A 14,578-nucleotide genomic window follows, 5' to 3' on the forward strand; every position below is an offset into this window, starting at 1 on the left:
TTGCAGAAACTTGTGGGAGTAAAAACCACAGTTGTTGGTTTTAATATCTATTGATAGAGAGGACACTTCACTGGCTTTGTTATAAACATGACCCAGGGCATCTAGGTAGCATTAAAAGTAGTAGTGTTTTAGCTCTTCATCTTGCAGATGTTACAATATGTGTGTAATCTCTTGGCATCTTGTATTTGGTTATAGCAAAATTGTTTGGTTCATATAAAGTTTCCACTGTGTTTCTGAAAGCAGAAGCAGGCCACTTGTATGTATTTGAAAATTTGTTTTCAAAGCAGTATTAAAAAAAAATAATCATGCATTCTTGCCTTTTCTTTTACAATGGAGGAACATTACATACTAATAATAAGTACTTCACTTATAACTACATAGAAAGTCTTTGAATTTCTTCTGCATCTACAAAATCAGAGGGTGGGCTGTCTACTGTTTTCATTTCTCTGTGATATTCAGTGCTCTCATTGGAGCTGCAAGGGAATGGAATCTTGTAAAAAAACTTGTAAGCAATTTAAAAGTGAAATTTAGTGGAGTTGTGTGTGTTTAATGTCATGTGTGTTTATTTCTATCTCTTCTGGTACCTGTAGCCCTGTGTCATCCAAGGCTGGAGTCATAACTTTAAATATGATGTCTTGGGGAGGGTAGTGTGTTAACATAATAACTTAAAATTTTGTTTTAAATCTTCTAAGCCATGAAACTAAGGAAAAGTTAGCAAATGTTCACAGGTAGAGAAGTGATGACTAGGAGAACAAAATTTGCGGCACATTAATCCTCGCATCCTGATTTTCAGTTCTGTTTAGAGTGAATAGGTGCCTTCTGCTTGTAGTGAACTTCAGCAAATTCCAGCTATGCTGAAAGTATGTTAAATAACCGTTATGAACATGGGTATTAAACTTTAATGATATTAATGAGTGCTTCTGTGACTTCTGCGAGATTGATTCCTTGTGCTTAAGTGTTACGATTTCATTATTGCAAGATTAACTTTTCTGTTAGTTTTATTCACTGAGATAATTCAAAGTGAAGTTGTGTGCGTTGTGAAATAATGCAGCATGAAATATGAAATATGCTTGTTCAGAAAGTGAATTGTTGGATATATTTGAGAACGTGCTCTTTTCCTCACTATTTCTCGACATTCATAGGGTAAATGATAAGGGAAAAAAAAAAGATATATATGGAATAATTCAAAATGGTGAGGGTTGAACAAAGTGACAATTACTGCTGGCTTTTTTTGTCTACTCACAGGAGAGGTTGGGCAGACTGTGAGATAAGTGCATATTCTTTATGCCTGGTCATTTGTGCCCAAGGAGTTTGATTATATTGCTGAAAGTTAAACGTACCTGAAGTAGACATGGAAGGGTGGGATTTTCTTAACCACACTAGTAATACAGCCACAACTGTCTAGACTTAAATTTGAGGCTTGGAACATATGCAAGAGCTGAATTTCTCTTGTCTCTCAGCATCACTGTTAACAGTTCATTAAGCAGCTCTTGAGTTATCCTTGCGCTGTTGAAAACAAAACTGCCTTACTGCTCAACACAAAAAAACACATGAGAATGCATGAAAGGCTTTGTCAGTATTTAACCATCATTCATGGGAATGAGACTTCAAAAGATAAAAAGGTCATTTTTCTACTAATTGCATTTCCAGTTAAAACAGCTTTGATTGGAATTACAATGATAGCAAGATGAGGGAGTGAGCTCCTGGCTTACCTACTGTTTGTTGGCATGGTGATGTGCTCACTGAAGAGAGATTCCTTCCTAGTATTGTGGCCAAATTTTACGTTAATCATGCTGCAAAGCTGGCAGTGTCTATTTCCAAGAGTCAATGTGCTTGCAGACAAAAGACTAAAAAATGAACTACATACTTAAAATGCAAAAGGCTTCTAGGATACTATTTTTGAAAGTATTTAATTCAGACTATCTTTAACTTGTGATGACAAATAAAATGTTACAGGTTAGTTACCAAAATGGCTTAGAGACAGTGATGGTATTTTTGCCCTGGAAGAACTAGTCCCATTTCTTTCAGAACAAGGCAAGCTCAATAGTGTGCTTTAATTATACTCCATATTGAAGTTTACAGCATCACCCTCTAGAATTCACCCAGACATTGAGGTTTTTTTTACGTTAATACACCAGTCTCTTGTGATGATTTGAATCTTTTCCTCCATTCCTCTTTCTTGAAGGGCATAGAGCCCTTTATAACAACATTATGAGCACGATTGCGTTGAGTGTCTGAAATAGGTAACTTTCTCATTTTGTAATCTAACAGTGCATCATGAACCTTTGGAGAAGGCAAGGTGAAGTCAGCTGCAGCAAATTGATGGAAGAATACTGTAGGTAGTGTGTGAGAAAAGAATGCTGCATTTCTAGGACAGAGCTCAAGAAACCATAGAATCATTTAGGTTGGAAAAGACCCTTGGGATCACTGAGTCCAACCATCAACCCCACTCTACAAAGTTCTCCCCTACACCATAGCCCCTAACACCACATCTAAATGACTCTTAAACACATTCAGGGATGGTGACTCCACCACCTCCCTGGGCAGCCTATTCCAGTGTCTGACCACTCTTTCTGTGAAGAATTTTTACCTAATGTCCAGCCTAAACCTACCCTGCTGCAGCTTGAACCCATTCCCTCTTGTTCTGTTGCTAATTACGTGGGAGAAGAGACCAGCACCAACCTCTCTACAATGTCCTTTCAAGTAGTTGTAGAGAGCGATGAGGTCTCCCCTCAGCCTCCTCTTCCTCAAACTAAACAGTCCCAGCTCCTTCAATCGCTCCTCATAAGGTTTATTCTGGAGGCCCTTCACCAGCTTCGTTGCCCTCCTCTGCACTCGCTCCAGCACCTCGATATCTCTCTCGTATTGAGGTGCCCAGAACTGGACACAATACTCAAGGTGCGGCCTCACCAGTGCTGAGTACAGGGGGACAATCACCTCCCTCCTCCTGCTGGTCACACTGTTTCTAATACAAGCCAGGATGGCATTGGCTTTCTTGGCCACTTGGGCACACTGCTGGCTCATGTTCAGCCGCTTGTCAATTAGAACCCCCAGGTCCTTTTCTGCCAGGCAGCTCTCCAGCCACGCTTCCCCAAGCCTGTAGCGATGCATGGGGTTATTGTGGCCCAAGTGCAGGACCTGGCACTTGGCCTTGTTGAAGCTAATTCCATTAGTGTTGGCCCATCGGTCCGATCTATCCAAGTCTCTCTGTAGAGCCTCCCTATCCTCATGTAGATAACACTCCCGCTTAGCTTCATATCATCTGCAAACTTGCTGATGATACACTCTATGTCCTTATCAAGGTCATCAATAAGACGCTAAACAAAAATGGTCCCAACACCGAGCCCTGTGGAACACCACCTTGTGACCAGCCGCCGGCTGGATTTAACTCCATTGACCACCACTTTTTGGGACCGTCCATCCAGCCAGTGCTTGATCCAGCAGATCGTATGCTCATCCAGGCCATGAGCAGCCAGTGTTTCCATGAGAATTCTATGGGGAACAGTGTCAAATGCTTTTTGAAAGTCTAGGTAGATAATATCCACAGCCTTTCCCTCATCCAATAATTGGGTCATCTTGTCATAGAAGATCAGGTTCGTCAGGCAGGACCTGCCTTTCATAGACCCATGCTGACTAGGCCTGATCCCCTGGTTGTCCATTATATGACTTGTAATGGCACTCAGGATGATCTGCTCCATGACCTTCCCTGCTACTGAGGTCAGACTGCCAGGTCTGTAGTTTCCCAGATCCTCCTTTCTGCCTTTTTTGTAAATGGGTGCTACATTTGCTACCCTCTAGTCCATTGGGACCTCCCCAGTTAGCCATGACTTCAGGTAAATAATGGAAAGTGGCTTGGCGAGCACGTCTGCCAACTCTTTCAGCACTCTTGGATGTAACCCATCTGGTCCCATAGACTTGTGTGCATCAAGTTAATGTGCATGACTGCATCAGATTTGGTGTTTTATTTAATTGTGGAGAGCCTGCTGTTTCCAGGAAGAGGAGCAAATTGTTGTAAATTCCTAACCTTTTTTGCCAGGCAGATTTTGCCTGTCTTAGATCCTTAAGTCCTCTTGTGACAATATATTAAAGTGAAGTGTTATTAAATTACACCTTGTGTTACATCTTTTGTAATCGGTTATGATTGAGTTCAAGATACCAAAACAAATTTTTAGGAACAGACAAACTGATGTTGACTTAAATAAAAAATTGCTGTATACCTCATTCTCAGTTTAACTTTTGGAAAGTGTTTAGTTTTCCTGAGAAGGCTCTTCTATGTATTGCAGAACTTCATGATTTGTTTTCTGCCCCAGCGGTAGAAAGTACCTGTGACTTGCAGTTTGCCTTCCACTGGGGAGGAGGGAAAGTCTATGATGTAAAGCCCGAAGAGGGAATCTATTCCTACTACTCCTCGTTGTATCTGAACCCATGCAGTAGTCTTTGCCCAGGGCCTCACAGCAGTGTATGGGTGAATTCTAGAGGGTGGTGTTCGTAAACGTCGGTGGAGGAGCATAATTAGAGCATCCTGTCAGGGCTTCTGCAGGGGCATTGGTGATGGCGTTCTGCCTCAACAGGCTGCGGAGTCGATTCGGATGCTTGCTACAGCTCTTCTTCATTTTCCTCTCTCTTGAGCAAAGTTTTTCAGAAAGCAGCATCACATTTTCTGCAGGACTAGAGATTTGCGTTCAATAAAATAAAAAAACCCACAAAACCCCCTTGCCAAAATACCAAAGAACAAACACCTGCCCTGTCCCAACCCCCAGAAGACTGTGGCGGTGCTGCTTGGTTATACCTGTCTTGGTAGTGTGGTCTAACAGAAAGCTGACTAGATATCAGAGGTTACTTTCAAGGAGGTCCATTTTGTGTTGTGTAGTTACCTTGTTAGGATACTCACCTAAATCATTCATATGTTTTACCATAGCTGACCAATAGTAATGTGCGCTAAGCTGGGTAGGCAGCTGAGCCCCACACAGCTGCTCGCTCACTTTCCTCTGGTGGGATGGGGAAGTGAATCTGAATGGTAAAAGTGAGAACTCATGGGTTGAGATAAAGACAGTTTAGTAGGGAAAACAAAAGCTGTGTGCACAAGCAAAGCAAAATAAGGAATCCATTCACTACTTCCCATCGGCAGGCAGTTGTTCAGCTGTCTTCAGGACAGCAGGGCTCCATCACACCTAACAGTTACTTGGGAAGACAAACACCATAACCCCAAATGTCCCCCTTCCCCCAGACGTCATTGCTGAGCACAGTGTCATGTGGAACAGGATGTCTCTTTGGTCAGTTGGGGTCAGCTATCCTGGCTGTGTCCCCACTCAGCTTCTTGTGCACCCCCAGCCCTCTGGCAGGGCAGTGTGAGAAGCAGAAAAGGCCTTGCTTGACCTTGTGTAAGCACTGCTCAGTAACAGCTAAAATATTGTTGTGTTATCAACACTGATTTGGTCACAAATCCAAAACATAGCCTCATGGGAGCTACTACGGAGAGAATTAACTTAATCTCAGCCAAAACCAGTACATGTTAAGGAAAATCCTAATCCATTGCATGAAGGGTTTACATGATTGCCTCTTAAACTTCATAGAAGTTAGCATTGTTGTGTTTTGGGTTCTTTGTATCTTTCCAATAACTTAGAATATTTTATTAACATAATTACTGCTTGTTGTGTAGTAGTACTTTATTTAAGCAGGATGAGAGTCAGCTAAACTCAACCTTAGGCACTACAGTTTTTTTCACTGGTGACTGTTAAACCTAATAGCAAGGCTGTAGGTCAATAATTTCTTATGTTATGGCTTCAGTTAGTTGTTTTAAATGAAGGCAGGAGAAGTCTACAGTAGGAAGGGTCGTTGTAACAGCTGACTGGAGCAGAACAGCTTGTCAACAAAAGGGTTTTTTGCTATTCTATATGAATTTCTTTCCAGGTTATCTCCAGATATTGTAATATGCTAGTGTGGCAGTAAGATCAGAATTTGCTGTCCTGCTTTCAGAAGTCCTTCTTTCCCCCATCGCTTCTACTGTCTCTTCTCACTCCTCGTTCTTGGCTGACCTGCCTTTAGTAGTCCTAACCTATTTCAGTGGCCCTTTCAGCTGAAGGGGGGGAAAGTCAGGAATGGTACCTGTTAAGCCACTTGAACAAGCACTCGTCAGGCCACACTGCTGATCTAGACTGGGACTTGGAAGATGGTGTGCCTTGGGATTGGCCAGACTTAGAACCTTATCAGTTTTCCTGGCAGTTATGTGTGTCTGAGTATGTGTATCTTGTCTAGCTGGTTGCATATTTTTAAGTCTTCGTAAACCAAACCTCTTCTTTCCCCCCGGTTCCCAAATGATTAAAAACAAAGCTTCGTCGTTGAAATTATTCATGACTGCTGCTTTTTTACTCAGTCTGAGAAACCAAATTTTATAGGCTTGTTGCCAGTTGGTGTGTTCTGCACACAATAGTCTTTTGTTCTGGTCCTCTGTAATGTTTGGAAAGATTATGCGTATGACAGCAATTTCTAGCATTTTTCATAATTTCTAGTGCAACTTTCCTAAGAAATTCAAAACAACATGGTCTAAGTAGGTTGTTATGTCTAGTACGTCTTTTTTAATAGCGTCCAACTAATTTACGTGCTTTAAGCCTGTGAAGGAAGGCATTCCTGAGCTTTGCTGATTTGAGTCATTTGAGGCTTCACTATGGGAGCACTGTCCAGATTGAGGATCCATTCAAATACATGAAAGAAAAAGTAAGAATGATAACTACCCTGGAAAAAAGGTCTCGGCATCAGTTACGCAAGCTGATCAAGTGGAGCAAAGGAACCTTATGTTGTCTAAGGCTGTCTCTTCTGCAGAAAGTAGAACACAGAAGCAGCATAAGGAAAACTTACTTAAATTCCAATTTTGAGAGGCTGTTAACATTCTGCTCTAGCAGAAGTCGGATGTCACGAGGCATTGATCTTGATTTCAAGGTTTGCCCACACATCAGTCTCCTCCTTGAGACTTGAGAAATCCCTGTGGGTCGTACAGACATTGAAATGTAATCTTTATGTGCTTTCTGTATTTCTTTTATTGCCACTAAAAATACTTGGTAAAACAGTGTAAGCATCAAGACAAACATTATTTAATGTTGGAGTCAGTCCTGCATTAGATGCCTATGTGATGTTTATGCTTGCTGAATTGTTTCAACTTTCAAAATGTATACAGAATTATTTACAAGTGAAAGTAGCTCACAATTTAATAGTCATCTTTAATTAAAGAATTCATTTCATATTAAAGTATAGAATTTTGAAGTGGTGTAAAAAAGTAGATGGTACTAATTTACATTAGACAAATTGCTTTTTGTTATCTGAGAAGAAAAATGGTAAGTGTTTGACCTCTGTTAGTGTTTGTAATTGATCTGATGATCTTAGAATTTTAGGAAGATGCTGTCAAATTAGTTAGCTGAGCTCTTTTGGTCTTCAAGAGATGGAAAGGAAGGAGAACAGAGGTGGGAGAAGCAAATGTAGTGGAGTCCCTGGGAAGAGAAAAGTTTAAGTTATACTTAGTTTAATTCTTATTTATATTTTGCCTTGTTTTACTGTATAGTTTGCTGTGGAGACAAGTTTTCTGTAAAATCTTGAATTGGTTAATATAACTTCTGCCAGTGGAAGCTTCTTGTTGCAAGAGATCTGTAATCATATAGAAACAGAAAGTAAAATTTCTGCTTCATTTCTCTTCTGTTGAAGCTTTTATATTGTGACCATAAGCATGGTGTTTGCCAGATGCGCTTTTATCCAAGGTAACAACTTTGAAAAATCTTGTTTTCTTCTTCAAGGTATGGAATATACGAACGATGTAGAGAGCTGGTGGAAGCAGGTTATGATGTACGACAACCAGACAAAGAAAACGTAACACTTCTCCACTGGGCTGCAATCAACAACAGGATAGATCTGGTGAAGTATGTATTACACTTTAAGTTAAAAATAAACCAGTCATGTCCTTAAAAATGTTGATTTCTCTTTTTAAGGTGTAAATAATCTTAACTTTCTTAAAAATGCAATTTTTAGTTTTGAAATTTGGGGGTGGGGGGAGTAGTCAAAAGATCTAATTTACATTTTGTCAGCAAAGTTTTAATGACACAAACAGAAATAAAACCTATGAGGAGTCCAGAAGTCAAGCTCACACGCTTCTCAGATGAGATAAACATGTGGAACAGCTGTTCAGCTGCACGTGCAGTTTCTTTATATTGCGGTATACTTGTTGAAATAGCAAATTTCTTTTTTGAAGAGGTGAAGTTTGATGCTAGATGGTAGTGAATGTTTTTCAATAAGCAAGATTAATGTCATGCAAGGGGCAATTTCCACTTCAGTCAGCATTTCAAGAAGTTCTAACTTAAATAACTTCTTTGCATTTTAAAAACACAGCCGTTACAACAGGTAACATTGCTGCAACTGCCCTTTCAAATAATAACAATCTTTAATAGTGGAGCTATGGGATTTGCGGTATTTTTTTGCTTTTCAGTTTATAAACTCTGGAGCGTAATACTTGAGACTATATGTCAAATCTTACTATCTTTCAGAACACAGAAAGTTTAAATTCTGAAAGGGTAATTCTTAGTACTTGCTGGTTTACAAGTCATGAGTGTATATACAATATGTTTGGGTTTTTTCTCTACCAGTAAAAAACGAATGAATTAAGTACATGCAATTAAATCCATATACACAAAATATTGTTAAGATTCTCCTTTGCCTTCTACGACTTGGGCGATGTGGCTAGAGGACTTGCCAGTGAAGACTGAGGCAGAAAGGTCATTGAGTAGCTCAGTCTTGTCCATATCCTGGGTGACCAGGTCTCCCGTTTCCTTCTGGAGAAGGCCTGTGTTTTCACTAGTCTTCTTTTGTCACTGACATACCTCCCCACCAGCCCCTCCTTGTTTGTGAGAACAAGGTCCAGCATGGCACCTCTCCTTGTTGCCTCCTTTATCACTAGCAGAAGGAGGTTATCATCAAAGCAGTCCAGGAACTTCCTGGATTGTTTACGCCGTGCTGTGTTGTCACTCCAACAGATATCAGGGTGGTTGAAGATAAAGACAGGTAAAAAGATAAAGATTTACATCTGATGAGAAGGACCTTGGAGTTGAACCAACAATGCAGCCTTTCAGCAGAAAAAATTACTGGTATACTGGGCCTCATTAAGAAAAATATTGGCAGCATTTTGAGGGAGGTGATTTTTCCTCTTTGCTCAACTGTTGAAGCTTAACATCCGTGTGAAGTTGTGTGTTCCCCTTTGCGAGAACGATACAGGCTTACTGGCGTGAGTCCAGTGCAGGGACATAAAGATGATGAAGGGATTGAAACATCTGACGTGAGGAGAGGCTGCAAGAGCTTGGACTTCTTAGCTTAGAGAAAAGAAGGCTTATCTCGTCAGTGTTTATAAGATCCTCAGGGAGTATCTTATCAATGTACATAAGCACCTGGGATACCTGGTGATATCATACCTGAAATACTGTGCAGGTGACTGAGCATTGGCACAGGTTGCCCAGAGAGGTTGTGAACTCTCCATGCTTAGAGACATTCGGAACCCAACTGGACATGATCCTAGACAACATGATGTAGATTCTTTGATCAGGGATGGTTAGATGAGATGGTCTCCAAAGGTCAATTCCAAACTAAAAGATTGTGTGAAGTAATTCAGTGTTTCTGAAATAATTTTTTAAATTATATACAATAGATAGGACAACAGGTTTTTTGTCTTTATTATGGGTAGAAGCTTATCATGGTAACCATAATTCTCATTTTAGTATCTTCCTTTTATTATAAGATAGGTAACCACTGTGCTTTCTAGCACACTGAAAGAGAGCCTCTTGCAAAAGTGATGCAGGACCCCGGTTTACGTTTTAGATCCTGATGTTTTCTTCCTTTGCATTCCATTTTCCTTATAACTTGCTGTGAAATAACTGATATGTGTAAAATTTTTCAGATAGCTGTTTTTCTTTAAGAAAAGTACAGCATTTAAAAGCAGTTGTTATATTTTGGGCTTGCTTTTTTTTTATCCATCTTCAATGCATAATGGATTACGTGCAATGAATTGTTCATCTTATTTGAGCTGTTGGAAGACACATTTGTATTACAGATATTCCATCTCATTTGATATGTCTTTATAAGGTCTGAAAAATGAATGGCATTGAGACAACTACCATAATTTAAAACCACCAGTATGACATGAGGCATTTGAAAAAATAGGCCTATGCTGTGGATAGTGTTTCTGTATTAACTTACATATAGTTTCTGTATTAGCTTCGCAATGCAGTGAATTGTACTTGCGTGGTTGTCATGTCCCACTCTCAGGAAAGAGTGGGGGTGAGTGACTCAGATTTGTAAATTCCCAATAGCGCGGACTAAGGTGAGATAAATCTCAAGGTCCACGTACAAACATTTATTAGTTTCCCCAAATGACTAGTATAGGTCTTATCAAGTCCACAATAATCGGTTAGGTATGTAACAAATTATGGCAAATGGTGAGGTATGCATTGTGTTACTTAACACGGGTATACAACAATTTATGGCAAGCAGTACTTAAGGTCGTTACTTAATAACTCTAACCGTTACTTAACATCTCTAAGAGAAAAGAGAAACCAAGGGACAGAGAAAGGAAAAGACAGAGAAAAAGAACAGAGATAGAGAGATCACTGGTCCTGGTTCCAGTGTCTTTTTCAGGGAATCTTCCCAGGCATAATCTTCTTTTTTTCTTGGAAAAAATTTCCCAGGTACGGTCTTCTTTTTTGGTAAGAATCTTCGCAGGCACGATCTTCCTTTGTTTCTTCTTTTTTCCCCTCTTTTATGTTTGCTGAATTAGCATGGTCCACCCCCCTTGCCAAGGACAGCCTCGTCTCAGGTTTCTCCCTTCTCCCAAGTGACATATAGCATGATTTGGGTGGAGAGACAAGTGCCATATATGTCATATATGTTTAGCATGATCTCTATAATCTTCATTAGCATATGCAGGGTGTGTGCTTTCATATGCATTTTGCAGATAATGAAGCAAAGGTCACTCATCGGACACAATGGCCTTGAGAACTGAGAACTAGCAAGCTCACCACGTGAGTGGCAGAACTATCTTGTCTTCACAAAGTGGTTCTCCCACAGTTTCAGGCACCAGAAGTGTTAGCCTTATCAGTTCTTTGAAAGCCAGGCCTGCATTATTTATTTCCTTGTGAGTGTTTGGGGCATTTCATTGAAGGTTTGGAGGGCTTTCTGCCCCTCGTCAGGGAATTTACAGTCTGTCTCTTACAGTGGCACTTGGTTATGACTTAATGCTTTAGTTCACTAGCATTTTATATATTCTACAGCTTTTTCTTTAAAACAAACAAACAAACAACCCAAAGCAAACAAACAAAAAACCCTGCCCAAAAAAATTTGTTTGGGGACCTTCTGTCATTCAGAGAGTAAAATCGGACCAAATTTTAAATTCCTCATTAGTCCTCTTTTGAAGCTAAATTTGTGAAAGAAGTACTTTAACATATGGGTATTTCATGTTGTATTTTACCTTGTATTTCCCCTCCAAGCATGTTGCTAACGATTTCCTGCTATAGAAATTATGTTGGACATAGAGGTCGTTCAAAATCAAAATGTCAGATTCAGATAGGTGGAAGTCCGTACTTAAATCTCTGTCTGCAATTACATGTTAGGGAGATCTCTCCATGTACGTTTGAGTGCTGGAAACTTGTTCTTAGAATTTTAATTCAACATAACCTTACTTGTACCGGCCATATCTCTTTCAAGTTATTTTAGTATGAGCCCTGACAATTTAATGTTCTTAAATCTAATGTCTCTAATTCTTTTTTCCTCAACAATATGTCAAAGCTTTTGTCTCTTCTTGATGCATCTGTCACTGTGACATACAGCATTGCATTTTCTTCCTGCTGTTTACTAGAGTGCATGTGACTACTAGTATGTTTAACTGCATATAAAATTCATTGCTCTTGATACAGTTCGTACGCTCCAAGTTCCTCTGTCTTTAGGGGGTGTTGATTTATTTTAGTTTATATCACCCAGCATATCGTGTGCTCTGTCACTCTCTCTTTTGTGAGACACCGGATTATTCTGTTTCCTTAGAAAGAAATTATTCTGTGTTTTTCTTCTTGCTTGATCCTATCACGTCTTTCCCCAAGTCTCCAGTATTTGAGCCCATTACGTGCAATGGATAATGGCATTAAACATGTTGGCTAGTGAACTTGGTATCACAGAGATAGAGTCGAAGTGTAAGTGGTCCGCTTAAGGGACATGGTTTAGTGGTAGACTTGGCAGTGCTAGGTTATCGATTGGACTTAATGATTGTAAAGGTCTTTTCCAACCTAAATGATTCTATGATTCTGTCTCAGCGTCTTGCTTACTGGGTATTGATTATATAAGGTCTTCCCAGTGAAGTAGCTTAGCAGCTCATCTGTGGAGAGTGCAGGCTTAGAATTAGACTTCTCTTGTTTTTAGTATTTCCTCATCCTGTCTATTGTGAGACTTCATATTCAGTGTAGATACCAGTGAAGCCCATGGATATTTTACAAGGAAAACTACAGAACCTTTTCTTCTTTCTGTAGGATTAGGGAGAAGTGTCAGACATCCACAATGTAATTCTCTTTTCGTCATGACACTGATCTTTTGGTCTGTCTTCAACTCAATTTTGTAAAAATGCAAAAATTGGCCTTTTATCTCTACAGTTACCTACTGACTACATTTCTCCAGACAAGGATTTCTCTTCCACTTTCCCTCCTTCTAGCAACTGTGACTGTGTACACTTTGATTCCACAAGCACTGAATTCAAGCTGGGGCAGTTTTCAAATGCCTGGCAAAGACTTAGTGATCCTAATGTGGAGATCAGTTGGAAGTATTTTCTTCTTAAGGCGAGCTCTTACCAGATCTGCTTGCTTTGAATGTAAGTAGATTGCTTAAATAGGACTTGCACACCAGGCATTTTCTAGCATGGAAGCTTAGATGACTCACCGAGAGTAGAATCTCACCAAGCACAAAATTGCTTCTGCAAGATCTACCTAGGCAAGGAGATTAAGTTCTCAGTCTGGTTTTGCAGAAAAATCTCACCATTTATGTGTACTGAAACCAAAATGCAATGATAAATCTCAACTTAGTCTAAGAATAGCCTTAAGGAAACATAAAATGTTATTCCAATGTGCCATCTGGCAGGAGATTGCTGCCTTGTCTTTTCCCAGTTGTCAAACTGCAAGTTCTTCCTTCTAAATAAAACGTACTAACCAGTAAGCAGTTCTGCTGCTCAGTAGAATGTGAACATATTTTGTGTTTATGTGGGGACCAGTATTTGAATGAAGACAATCTGTTTAATGTTCACCTCCCCATGAGTGGCTGTCACATCAGCGAATGCATCCAAGCTTTGACTGTGAATTTTTCTGTGCTGTCTTTTATCTTGACAACTCCTCCCCAAGGTGGACTATATAGCTTCTCAGTGTCTTTTTCAAATTTATTCTTTGGTAGTTGAGACTTCGCTTCACAATAACAAAATTACGTTGTCCCTCTACCTTATATACGCCTTGTCTTTTCACCTACATGGGACCAAGACTTTCAAAAAATATTTGGTTATTCTCATGGAGAAATCCAAAAGCTTAACTTCAGCAGAGAGATGTTGCAATTTTATTCTTTTGGTGCTGGAGAACAGTGGGGTGGACTGTCCCGCGTCAATCAGAGCACATCTTGTTTGTCATACAAACTCTGGTTTGTCATACAGACTCTGGCAAGTCTGCTGAAGTACTTCATCGTGTCTCGTGGCTCTAAAGCAACTGTGTAAAGGGACTTTTCCTTTAGGTGTTTTTAGTGTGGATATGGTTAGCTAATGCATTTTTTAGTTTCTGTTCCTGAAGGTAGCTTTTGGGCTGTTTTTGAAGTTTCAGTCTGTGAATCAGTAAGCACTAAAGAAAAAGAAGGTGGTTACTTAGAGTAATGTTTTTCAAATTGTTTTGTTCGTTGCCCTTCTTGCCATGTCTTGAAACACTTAGAGGAAATTGAGGTGCCAAAATCTCAATGCTGAGGATTTGAAGGATGGTTTGTGTGGGTGGGAGAGCACCATTCGTATATACCTGACAGGTATTTTGAAAGTGGCAGTCCTGCAGGCACAGGTACTTGAAATATGCAAGCACTTAGAAATCTATAGCTAGATAGTGCTCGTCCTGGTTTAAGGACAACAAATGACAATAATTTTCAAAGGTCTGTTAATAATAACCCTTTTCTTTTTTTCCCAGTGGCTTATACAGTAGTGAATGAAGAACTAGAAGCCTTCTGCGAAGGCCTGTTTCTTAAAAACCATTAATTTCTTTGTAAGGTGTGCATTTTCTTGCACAAAGGAAAAGTAATATTGCCAGTTCAGTGTCCCATATAAAACAGCAAGGGAGACGGCTCACAGAAACAGTACAAATGACTATGAATATGAATTGCTGCAGTTAAATATAGGTAACTTGTTTTGTTCCAACAGATAGCACATCTTTTTATAAATGTTCTTGAGGGAAAAATAATTTCTAGACCATCATTTGGAAGTATTTTTTAAATACTCAGATGTTTTTGTCCTTTGATTAATAGCAATTGACAAGTATGCAGACATCTTAGTACTTGGCTG

General features: G+C 39.7%; 1 protein-coding gene across 1 annotated transcript in view; it reads left to right on the top strand.

Moving 5' to 3' along the window:
• Positions 1-14,578, top strand: part of ZDHHC17 (zDHHC palmitoyltransferase 17) — an 82,150-nt gene that overhangs the window by 22,541 nt on the left and 45,031 nt on the right. Inside the window, exon 3 of the mRNA XM_074573704.1 lies at positions 7,782-7,904. Coding sequence (XP_074429805.1) covers positions 7,782-7,904 — 123 coding nt within the window. The remainder of the gene's footprint in view (positions 1-7,781; positions 7,905-14,578) is intronic.

This window comes from Larus michahellis, chromosome 1, assembly GCF_964199755.1.
Source record: "Larus michahellis chromosome 1, bLarMic1.1, whole genome shotgun sequence".
Lineage (NCBI taxonomy): Eukaryota > Metazoa > Chordata > Aves > Charadriiformes > Laridae > Larus > Larus michahellis.